Source organism: Engraulis encrasicolus, chromosome 16 (genome assembly GCF_034702125.1).
Source record: "Engraulis encrasicolus isolate BLACKSEA-1 chromosome 16, IST_EnEncr_1.0, whole genome shotgun sequence".
Classification (NCBI taxonomy): domain Eukaryota; kingdom Metazoa; phylum Chordata; class Actinopteri; order Clupeiformes; family Engraulidae; genus Engraulis; species Engraulis encrasicolus.
Genome location: NC_085872.1, coordinates 53187972 through 53200471, shown reverse-complemented (window position 1 = coordinate 53200471; position 12500 = coordinate 53187972). Strand labels below are relative to the sequence as shown.

The window sequence follows — 12500 nt, the reverse complement described above, 5'->3', positions numbered from 1 at the left end:
TTTCTCTCTTTCTTTCTTTCCGTGTTCCTCCCTTTCTTTCTTTCTTTCTTTCTTTCTTTCTTTCTTTCTGTGTTCCTCCCTTTCTCTCTTTCTTTCTTTCTTTCTTTCTGTGTTCCTCCCTTTCTCTCTTTCTTTCTTTCTTTCTTTCTTTCTTTCTTTCTGTGTTTCTCCCTTTCTTTCTTTCTTTCTTTCTCTCTTTCTCTCTCTGTTTCTCTTTCTTTCTCTGTGTTCCTCCCTTTCTTTCTCTCTTTCTTTCTCCGTGTTCCTCCCTTTCTTTCTTTCTCTCTTTATTTCTTCCTTTCTCTGTGTTTCTGTTTCTTTCCTTCTCTCTGTTTCTCTTTCTTTCTTTCTGTGTTTCTCCCTTTCTTTCTTTCTTTCTTTCTTTCTTTCTTTCTTTCTGTGTTTCTCCCTTTCTTTCTCTGTGTTTCTCCCTTTCTTTCTTTCTTTCTCCGTTTCTATCACTTTCTCTGTTTCAATATCCTTCTGTTCCCTCTCTCTCTCCTTCTCTGTTTCTATCTCCCTCTTGTCTGTCTCTCCCCCAACTGTAATCTCGTCATAGAGCAGTGTTTATGTTAAAAAGGGCTTCTGTAATCTCGTCATAGAGCAGTGTTTATGTTAAAAAGGGCGTCTGTCTCTCCCCCAACTGTAATCTCTTCATAGAGCAGTGTTTATGTTAAAAAGGGCTTCTGTAATCTCTTCATAGAGCAGTGTTTATGTTAAAAAGGGCGTCTGTAATCTCGTCATAGAGCAGTGTTTATGTTAAAAAGGGCTTCTGGCTCTTTAAGGCAGCTTTGGACTGAGCGAGACGTTTTAGCCATTTAGTTTGCTGTTTAAGTCAAGAAGTGTGCGTCCTGAAAACAGTGAGTAATGCCGTCATGTCTCGTATGTCTGTTATTAATATTTAGACGATGATTTCTTGCCGAATGTACGTTTAAATGTCGAATGTCAGTCGAGTGAGACGTTACTGTTTGAATGTTTGAACTCGTAACGTATGCCTAGTAATTGTTTGCCGAGTGAAATCGCTATGCTGTAAATCAGGGCTGTACGTTAAGCTTTTTCACTAGGAGCACAGGTGCTCCTAAATGAAAAAATTTAGGAGCACGGATAAAACTTTAGGAGCACAGATACAAATTTAGGAGCACTCCAAAAATCTCGTGACACTTTTGTTATTTGGGGGGTTTATGTAAAATACTGTGCTTATTGTGCTCATTGCTTGTTTCTTCATCTTCATGCACAATGGCCTAGGCTATATGTCAGTGTTTTTTTCCAACACTGGGGTATGGGGTCACCTGGAATTCCAATGGTCTCCCCTGAAATGTCTAGGTGGGAAATAAAAAAATACCAATAAATATCACTAATTAACAATCCATAGCTATTGTAGTCTTATACTGTCAGAAATATCCACTGTTTTTTTTTTTTTTTATAGCCAGCAAGTTTGCTCAGTCATGGTTTTGGTTGTGAAAAAAATGTGGTCCCCAAAAGTTCAGGATAAAATGGTCCCAGTGCAAAAAGTGTTGGGAACCACTGCTATATGCCATAAATCACAGTTCCCATTACTATTAGCCTACTATTATTAGGCCTATTATCATTATTATTGTTATTATTATTATTATTAGGCTATAACTTCGTGATTAAAAGCATGTAAATCACATGCTTACTGAACTAGATTGACTAAATCTTAAACATAGCCTACAACACGTTAATCCAACGGGCTTTATTATAGCCTAGTTTTTGTTTCCTCAAACGCATGGGTTGGAACGGTGTGAAATGAAACTGGGAGCAGCAATATTATCTCACTGTGTTGGCTGCTCTTTTTGATAGCCTACAGCACCGGTAGCTACTGGACCAACTAGACTTTAAATTTGCGCGCACTGCACACTACTTGTGAATGCTCCTCGAACTATATTTTGACTTGATTACTTTGATTGCGATTGCATTTTTTTGCGAAGTCATTGCGAAGACAGCGGTTTGGGAAACGCCAAAACAGCTCAAACATAACGTCCTTTAAACCACATGAGTTAGCAAACCGAGTGGCTATTTCATTAAACCACATGAGTTAGCAAACCGAGTGGCTATTTCACTATCGGATCAAAGAGGTTTCCTGTTAGCAATGCAAACTCCCGCATTTGAACGTTTTAAACAGCAGTCCATTTCGAAAAGCTGTAAGAAGTGTTGGCACAGAACATCCGACTGGGAGATGAGGCATGCGCGCTTTGTAACTGTTTGTTGCCACCAGGGATCTGTGCGAAGCTACGGGAGCAGAGATGGCTCAATCTTAGCCAACACGGAATTCAAGCAACATTGACCGTCTTTTTTGAAGTGCGTTCCCAATGGAGTTTGATGCTGTCTATCAGACAGGCTGTGGAAAAAATGAGCAGCTCTCACAATCATGCACTCGAACTCAGAAGCAAAATGCGAATGAAAGGGTTGAATGCATACTCGCACAGGTGCGCCCGTTTTATTTTTCTTTCTCGCACAGTCAAAATTTTAGGCTCAATATGCGACCAATTGGTCTTAATGTACAGCCCTGCTGTAAATGCAGTCTTAATGTAGATCTCCAGTAAGTAATCAGAAGTAAGAAGAGAAGAAGTGTCTTTATGTTTCAGTCCAGATATTTATGTTTCATATTGATGCTGCCGTGCGTTAGGCACTTTATCTAGCCCACTCGGTTATGTAGCTCGTTTGTATAGTAGCTGAGGTAATTCATTCCAAGTACTCATTATACTTTATTGTATATTTCTTTCTTTTAGACCACACACACACACACAACTAGGCAGTCCTTTCATCAAGCCCAATGGCTATCTAAGTTGTAACCCCTTCCTCAAGAATAAAGAACATTCACTTGAGAAAATAACGGACTCATGTGCATTCATAAGAGTTCTGACCGAACTGCGAACGGCATGCCAACCAATGCCCTTCTTTCTGTGTGCTCGCCGGATAACTGATGGCAATTCAGAGGCACTATACAGGGTTGCCAGATTAGACAGTTTCCTGCAGTTTAGGGTTAAAGGTGGATCTTCTCCGTTTTCGCCATTTTGGAAATAAACTACTAAAATCATTACCTACTCTACCTTTAAAAGTCACAGAGTTCAATATACATGAAACCTATTTTAAAATGGACAACTGTGTGTGTTCATGTGTATGGAAGAGTGTTTTGAAAAAGAGTAATTTTAAGGGGAAACCAATGGCAACTATGTAACCAGTAGGGATGCACCGATACGATACTGGTATCGGTATCGGCACCCGATACCGCTCATTATACTTGTACTCGTACTCGTCAAGCACTTGCCGATACCAGGAACGATACTGTTATTACACAAAACAATGCAAAATCTTGTCACGTTCTGTGGACTTGAAAGCAGCATGTAAAAAAGTGCCACCTCATACATTTACTAACATTTAAATCTACATGGAAATGGACAATAAAAATATCACAGGTGGAAAAAAACAAGGTCATACATTAATTTTCATTGTATTTTGGTGGTAAAAGGTATCGGTATCGGTACTCGGTATCGGCAAGTACACACATTAATGTACTTGTTCTTGTATCGGTTTTCAAAAAAGAGGTATCGGTGCATCCCTAGTAACCAGTGTCTCCAGAGTTAGTTCTGTGTGGAAAACGTGTAAAGGTCCCTTTAAGAAGACAAGTAAGCTGCACTGGTGTTTCTCTTTTCTTGTTGATAATTATCCTGCTCTGCACAGGAGCCATTTTCGTAGTCCAATAGCTGTGTCTTATAATGGGTTTCAATGGGAGAAAAGACTACACACTAGGCAACCTGAAGAGGCCAGTTTTGTAGGCTAGGAGAGTGTCATCCTTTAGTTGCAGTAGATAGGTAGATACCCACTAGTTGCCCTGGATCGTCTGCCGAAGCCTAGCGTGTATTCTACAAACTGAACCTCTTCAGATAGCCTAGTTTGTAGTCTTTCCTCCCACTGAAACCCATTGTAGGATGTGGCTGTTGGACTACAAAAATGGCCTCAAGGTAACCTAGCATGTAGTCTTTTATCCCATCGATACCCATTACAAGACACAGCTATTGGACTACAAAATTGGCCTTTTCAGGCAGCCTTGTGTGTGTAGACAGACGCATTGGGTGCCCAAGTCTCCACCCCTTCCGGGCGGCTCATGGGGCTGTGAAAGCCAAAACTTTTGACTGGGCTTTAATGGACTGATCAAACCTTTTTTTCCGCCCCCCTCGCATTCCCCTCTCAATCACACATATGCTGTACCTCAGAATTAATGATAACCAATAGGGCTGCACGATTATGAAAAAAAATCATAATCACGATTAATTAGTTTTTATTATTAATCACGATTATTAGTTTTTTGCAGAATTTTATTTAAAATGATAAAAAAGGAAATATAACCAAGAATTATATACGGGGCGAACAAAATAAAACTGAATTGTAATAATTATGTAAAAGGCAATAGCTTGAAACTTAAGTGGACAGAGTTCTGGCCAGAAACACCAGCCTGTCAGTATATTCTGGCTTCAAGGATGCTCGGCAGGCAGGTCACTATAACCACGATTAAATCACGATTGAAATCACGATTTCGGCCCTAATAAGCAATGGTGTGATTGTCGACTTCACTTGGCAAGCGATTTGAGTTGTGCACAGTTTTGTGGTGCATCTTCAGCCTCGGTTCACGTCAAATACGTGAGGCACACGTTGTAGTCTCTAACACAGTTTTACACAAAAGCTAAAATAACCTTTCTCGCATGACGAAAACGAGTGGTGTCATGATTGATTGCGATTTTTAAAATCACAATAATGATAACACTAGAGATGCTCCGATCACCATTTTTTGGCCCGATCACCGATACCGATCACCAAAAATCTTTATCTGCCGATCACCGATCATTGCCGATCACAGAAATTATTTCCTATTTTTTAATAGCCTATTAATTATTATTGAATACCATTTCTGCCCATAAACCAATCAATCTTAATTTGCACATGTCGCTTTCACAATGTAGGCCTATTATTAGGCTATTAATATTATTATTATTATTATTATTAGGCTATTATCTTTCAGCTCTTTCAGACTAGTGTTGGTAATATAGCCTACAAGTAAGTCTACAGTATTGATCAATTTATAAGTTATTGCATATAATTACTAAAATATTTAAGATTGAATTGAAACTGAAACATTACATAGTCATTACGTAGCTTTAAATGAGCAGCCTCGTGAGGAGAGCCCCTCCCCTCTCTGTCACCGTCCACAGCTGCAGTGCTCCGCTACCGTTCTGAGTCTGAGCTCTCTCCCTCTCCCCTCACCTGTCGCCGTTTGGTGTTTCAGCGACTATCAAACTAATCGACTGACTGTCAATTACAACTTTGAAAACAATAACGTTGACATGTTTGTGCTGACAACGTGAACTTGTCGCGTGCTGACCGAGGCAACTACACAGATTATAACGTAAAATGGCTGACTGGCGAGGAGTAGTCAATCGCAAATTACATTGTAACTGAAACACTTGATTAGGAGATTCTACATACACAAAACAAGAAAAAAAACTTCACTTGAAAGAACAGGCAACACGCACAACACAGCGTGTCTGCGAGGAAAGCTCTTTCTCTGTAACACTGTCATAGATTGTAGAATTCCCTGCACAGACTCATTGAGTTTCACCGTCCACTCTCCCTCTGTTGCTGTTTGGTGTTGCAGCGACTACAAACTGAACTGGCTGTCAATTAGGCTACAACTTTAAAAACAATACCGTTGATGTTTGTTTTGGAAACGTTTAGTTGTTGCGTGCTGACTGACAACTTCCATACAGGCTGTAACTCAAAATAGCGACATGGCGAGACTGACAAGTCATTCGCAAATTACAAGCGTCATGTAAACGGCGCATGGATCGGAAAATCAGATCATTGTTGATGCAGATATGATTATAAATGCTGAAAATGAAGGAGGGAATTCCGAAAAGTTATAGACAAGCAAAGATGCCTTATTTTGGTGCAGCAGCTGTGCAGAGCCAGCACCTAGGCGTGCAGAGCCAGCACCTAGGCATGCAGCGCCAGGTGTAAAGGCAAAATGGTTGCACGAGGAATTTAATATCTCTGGATCGATTTTTTTTGATCGGCATGTTTTTCCGATCACCGATCAGGCTATTTTTGGCCATTATCGGCCGATCATGATCGGCTGCCGAGCAATCGAAGCACCTCTAGATAACACTTTGATAAAGGGTACTAATGGAATATATTACATTCAGTAACTAACAAATAAAAGCCAAGACAACAACACTAAAGGGCCGTACACACACACATCACTGCTATTTGCTAGCTTCTCGCTTGCTCGCCTACTCGCCTCTGTTTCATGGAACGTTCGCTGAAAGTTCCCGCGTCTTTAACTGCCAATGAACAGGTGAGAAGTACCGAACTCTGCCTTCCAATTGGTTACTCGCTTACTCGCCTCGCTCGAAGATAAAATATTTTCAACTTGGGATCCGCCCACATGGCATCACTTGTACAGTACTCGCCTACTCGCCTGCTAGTCTCGCTGGAACACATTGACATTCTATTGACTTCATCCGCTGAGCGAGTAACTAGCAGCGACGTGTGTGTACGGCCCTTAAGTAGGTAAACATCCCTCATCTCAAATAGCAGTGAAGACGACACTAACTCACACCTCACGTACCCACATCAAGTAAGCATCAGCACTCCTAGGCCATCCATATGTTCTATTCAATTTCTCCACTTTAAAGCGAAAGTGAACGCCTCATTGGGGAAACTCCAACTCCCATAAATGCAGTTTGGTTCTGTGCAGTGAACAACGTGTGCTGTGGAGTGTCACCATGACAACGGGAGAATTCTTACCTCCGCTGAGGGCGACGCCTGTGCCTCTGTGGGTCACCGACATGACCATAGGAATGGACCACCTGGACAAACACACACACACACACACACACACACACACACACACACACACACACACACACACACACACACACACACACACACACACACACACACACACTTTTTTCAGATTCTTCATTTCCAACACCATACAGTTTTGATGCAATAACAGCAGATGGGGGGGTACCACAAGGCACTACACTAGGGTCATTCTACATTTAGACTCCACCATCTCTCTTTCCATTGATTGCCATCTATCTATCTATCTATCTATCTATCTATCTATCTATCTATCTATCTATCTATCTATCTATCTATCTAATATGTGTTCAGTGAGGAATGTCTTGAGAGAAAGAAAAAGAGAAAGTGTGTGTGTGTGTGTGTGTGTGTGTGTGTGTGTGTGTGTGTGTGTGTGTGTGTGTGTGTGTACCTGTAGATGGTAATGTGTGGTGACATGGGCCGTTGGAGCCGCGTGTTCTTGGCCCAGAACTTGTTCATCTCCTCCTTTGCCGTCGTGCCCATGGGGGCCGCACTGATGGACAAATACAACAAAAAAATTACAATAAAAATGTAACCTCAATCTCATACAGCTTACGCAGGACAAAGTTTCACAGCTAAAGCAATAAACACTTACTGTACCACCTTGACTGGATTCCCAAAAACAATTTCTTTTGATATTAAAACATTAAAAATTGAATATCAAAACAATCTTCAATATCAAAACAAAAATGGCCAAACCTAGTCTGCAATGTCATGAATTGCACCTGAGATTGTGGTGTGTGATGAGTTTACTGACACTCCACAGGCTTTGTTTTACAGTTGTATGAAAATGAGTTAGGCAACAGGCCTTCATTGACACAGCAGAGGAGACATTGGGCTGCATATAGAAATTAATGTGTAATGAATGTATAGACATAAATGTGTAATACGTTTGTTCAGCCCTTTTACGGGAGGAATTTTGAAAAACTGGCCCTGTGACCAGCACCCCTCATGTAGAATGTGTATGCCTATGTGTGTGGGGAGAAAGGTATAGCCTACTCTCTTAGACCCTTTTTGTCTGTCCATTTTTGTCAATTTCACAGTGCTCCTAAATTCTTATCCGTCTAAGTTCTTATCTGTGCTCCTATTTCTTTTTTTTACGCCGCGTGAACCCCCCCCCGCCCATTGCCCCGCGTGAAATCCCCCCCCCAACAAAAAAAATCCCTGCTGCCCCCATAGTTTCCAAAAATTCTGTGGGACATCATATTTTGCGCTACAAGTCTGATGCCCAAACTGTTTACTCATGACTGCCCTCTAACTCAACATTTTAGGTTTAAGCTGATGAGTCCAGATTTTAAAACAGATTTTCAGGTGGACCAGGAGGGCTTTTTCCGGTCAATTGGTACTTGTACAGAATCCTGACTCTGTCACAACATTGATATATGGCAGATGATAGAGGAGCACCGAAATGAAAATTTGTGGCCGAAACCGAAACCGAAAAATAATTAATCACTTGGCCGAATACCGAAACCGAAACCGAATATTACAGTTCAGTCAAAAGTGATCAAAAGTTAGGTTTTTCACTATTTTTGAATATTGCTGAAATAATTGTTTATTGGATGTGCACGAATATTCGAATGTAGAATTCTTTCGAATTTAGAATAGTCCTGTCGAATAAAAAAAATATCCAGCCAGTAAAAAAAAAAATCTGTGTTGGCCTCCCTAGCAGTGTTAAGTGACAAATGAAAAGTACTGCAGGGTTACATTAAATTAACCCAGTAGCTCCCCTGTATTCTAATTTCTCTGGTAGGTCTAGATACGATGCTCATCTTTCATTTCCAACTCGTAAGGCGAGTGTGTCTGAAAGCGTCCCGCCCCCCGCCGACACGACACACACACAGCCAGGGAGAAGCCACGCATCTCGTGCATTTCGGGAATGGGCATTGGGCATTCATAAATAAATCGTTGACACTGTAAATCTGCAATTGGTGATGGTTTTGTAAACATGGACTGTCATCTGTAACTGTTCGGGAATAATGTCACATCAATTTGCGTCTGATTTGGCCAGCGTAAACTTCTGCAAGGTAAGCTACTTGTAGCTGTCAGTCAGTGTCAACAATGGCAGGTTATTTCAATATCTCTAACGCTAATACTGATAAGCTAACAAGCGAAGTAAACTAGCTGAGCACTCTTAGCTGAGGCGATTTTATCTGGCTTACTACACTATAATCTGCAACTATTTGGGGGTCGTTTCATATGGCGTTGCTTCGGATTTGTAAAACAAACTTTGTAAAAGCCACCCCCTGTAGCCGTGCGAATCGGGATACTCTCTGTCAACAATGTCAATTGCTAACTAGTTCTAATGCAGCCCAACTAGCGAACAGCTGTTCAGTGGGGTTTACTTTGCCGTGCCACGAGAATGGAAGGAGGGGAAGGGAATGATAAATATTTCTTGTCACGGACGCACAGACTCCTCTTCCAGTGAACGTGCTGCTGGACGTTCAGAGGTGTACACTCGACAGCATTTTCTAGCTATTGCTCCCCCCTGGTGCTGTAGATGGAAGGCCACTGTAAATAAGTATTGAACTCTTTAAGATACGTCGGCGGAATTTAGGCTACACGTCTCAAGGGATGACAGTGGGAGTCCCTCAGTTAGCAAACGCACATCTTTTTTTTCCCCGATTTTTGAATAACATTCCAATAGTGGCCATCGAATTTCCAATAGTGTTTTTGGCAGAAATGCACATCCAAATGTTTTGACATGTTTTGGAAAGAAAATAAATGTGTATTTGATGTCTTCAAATGTTAGAGTAGAACTGAAATTAGTTTAATTAATGAATTTTCAATTCATTTTCTATTCGGCCTCCGATTCGGCCGCTCAATTGGCTTTCGGCCGAAAACCGAAAGTGTCTTTTTTTGCGTTTTCGGCCGAATATTTTCGGCGGCCGAATTTTCGGTGCACCTCTAGCAGATGAGGGTGTCAAACTCATGTTGGGTTCAGGGGCCACATACAGCACATTTGACCTCAAGTGGCCCGGACCACTCCATAAAAGAAACTGGGAAATAACTTATGCTTCACAACGGAATCCCATTGCTCAATCATCTGGTGGTGGATAATAATCGATTTAATCGATAATCGATCGATATCATTTAAAATTCACATAATCGATTCACAGGGCACAAAATCTTTTTTTGTTGTTGTTGTTCTTTTTGTTTAATTTAGGTCAATGGAAAATACCCAGTAGGCTAGGTATTAGTCAATTGGGCCTAGGCCTACTTATTACAAATGAGCAATCTGTTAACACTGTCAAGCCACAGCCCTTTGACATTTTTATATAAAAATAGGCAACAGCATCTTTTGGGGGAAATCCTTGCACCAAGAAGGGAACGGATTGAATCGATTCGGAATGAATCGAATCGAATCGTGATTAATCGATTCAAAGCCCTAAGAATCGAAATCGAATCGATACAGGAACATGGCTGGAATACCCAGCCCTAGATGGGAGTATCAGGAGCATGGGCAGGAAATGGAGACCAGTAAAGGCCAATTTGACAACCTGAAATCTCAAACCTCTGCAGTAACTTTGTAACTAGAGATTTACTTCTTTTTCTTGACCCTTTTTCTCTATAAGTCTGGGGCCAGATTGATCCGTCTGGCGGGCCACATCCGGCCACCGGACCTTATGTTTGACACCCCTGATATAGAATATTGAAGGACAGTGTCAAAAAAAAAAAACCACACACACACACACGTTCCGTTTACTCACAATTCATCCGTTACACAAACACAATCAGATCAGCACATAACAACTCTCAGACTATTGAAGAATATCTTTAAAACACACACACACACACACACACACACACACACACACACACACACACACACAATCACTTACTGTCTGCAGAGGAGCAGCTGCGAGCGCGACGCACACACACCTGACCGGGCAAGAGACCTGTAACACACACACACACACACACACACACACACACACACACACACACACACACACACACACACACACACACACACACACAAATATTAGACACACAATTAGAACAGGAACAGGACAGAATAAATTTGACCTTGCACACACACACACAGACACAGACACAGACACACACACTTCCACCAGACTGGAATCTCCTCTCTGTGTGTGCAGTCACAAATATCAGTTGCACGTTTTCTGGACTTCGGCAAATGATAAAAGGCTACACACACACACACACACACACACACACACACACACACACACACACACACACACGTGACACTGATGATAACAGACACACACACACAGTCATAAAAAGCCTGATAAGTTAGCTGTAGTCACACAGAGAGAGAGAGAGAAAGAAAGAAAGAAAGAAAGAAAGAAAGAAAGAAAGAAAGAAAGAGAGAGAGAGAGAAAGAGAGAGAGCTTGCAAAACTGTTGCACAACTTCTTTCATTTGCGTCTTTCAGTGACGCAAGTCAAGTTAGATTGCAATACATCACAGTCGACATTAAAGACGTTTCTTGCAATCAAAAGCTTTTTATTAAGAGACAAATAAACAGTGAAATGGATTCCTCAGTTACAGTCTAGTGCCACATATTCCAAATGGAATGTTTTACCAGTCCTAATTCAGATAAACTTCCTCTTCACTGTTCATAAAATACATCATAGCGTATCAGACATCCCACTCAAACACACACAACAATGTGCCTCGATCTATCTATCTACCGGTATCTAGCCCCAGTAAGACAAACAAATAACACAGACAATCTCTATCTATCTATCTATCTATCTATCTATCTATCTATCTATCTATCTATCTATCTATCTATCTATCTATCTATCATTTCAACAATCTAAACATCTGTCTCTGTATCAGTAAAGACCATCCATGTCATCAAACAACCTCAGCTTCGGTACACACTCGCCCACATTGGACTTACAGGGAAAATCTTAACACCTCCCCACTACAACACATGTACCCCGACCAGTATCACAGTTTTCTATGGGATTCTTATTTGGATTATTAACTTGCTCGCAGCGATGATAAGTTTAAAACAAAGTTTACATAGTTCGTGACAAACTGTCACTAATGACATTCTGACACCCATGCTAGCTAACATGTTAGCTTGTGTGCTGTCACCAAACGAAGCCACAACGTTCCTTTTAACGGTATAATTTGAAAAATTTACGCAAATAACTGAATACATCTATCTATAACAGAACAAAACGTGGCATTAGTATACAGTTTAAAGCTTTACATTTCATATGTAAACCCGTATCTTAAAGGGCAACAAATGCATACTGACCTTAGAAGCAACGCCATGTTTTGCAATATTTACCGGATGTTCCACCCACTAAAAGGAAATGACGACTAAGGTACTGGTATGTCTACTTGTAGGCGCCATCTTGAAAAGGTCGATAGACTGTTGTTTTCAATGGAGAGGTACGTAAGGTCAAAACGAGGTCGTCAGCATCGTTCAATGCGTGCTCTTGAAGTGTTGCGAAAAATATAATACGGTAATAATAATAGCTTTTACATAGGCCTAACGCTTTTCATAGTCTATTGCCTAATTCATGCTTATTCATTCATTTATTCATTTACATCAGCCTACTTCCACTTTATTTTAATCATCAGTTTATTTTTAATTTTACATACTATTATTTT

General features: G+C 40.8%; 1 protein-coding gene across 2 annotated transcripts in view; it reads right to left on the bottom strand.

The window, feature by feature from the left end:
* The window catches only part of sdhc (succinate dehydrogenase complex, subunit C, integral membrane protein), a 119138-nt gene that overhangs the window by 8240 nt on the left and 98398 nt on the right, over positions 1-12500 (bottom strand). Inside the window, exons 1-4 of one of the 2 annotated variants that reach the window (XM_063219819.1) lie at positions 12142-12201; positions 10740-10796; positions 7292-7393; positions 6823-6884 (exon numbers count right to left, since the gene is read on the bottom strand). In XM_063219819.1, the coding sequence (XP_063075889.1) occupies positions 6823-6884; positions 7292-7393; positions 10740-10796; positions 12142-12158 (238 nt within the window). In that variant the 5' untranslated portion in view covers positions 12159-12201. Of the gene's footprint in view, positions 1-6822; positions 6885-7291; positions 7394-10739; positions 10799-12141; positions 12202-12500 lie in introns of those variants that run through there. The other variant, XM_063219820.1, reaches the window with a different exon arrangement.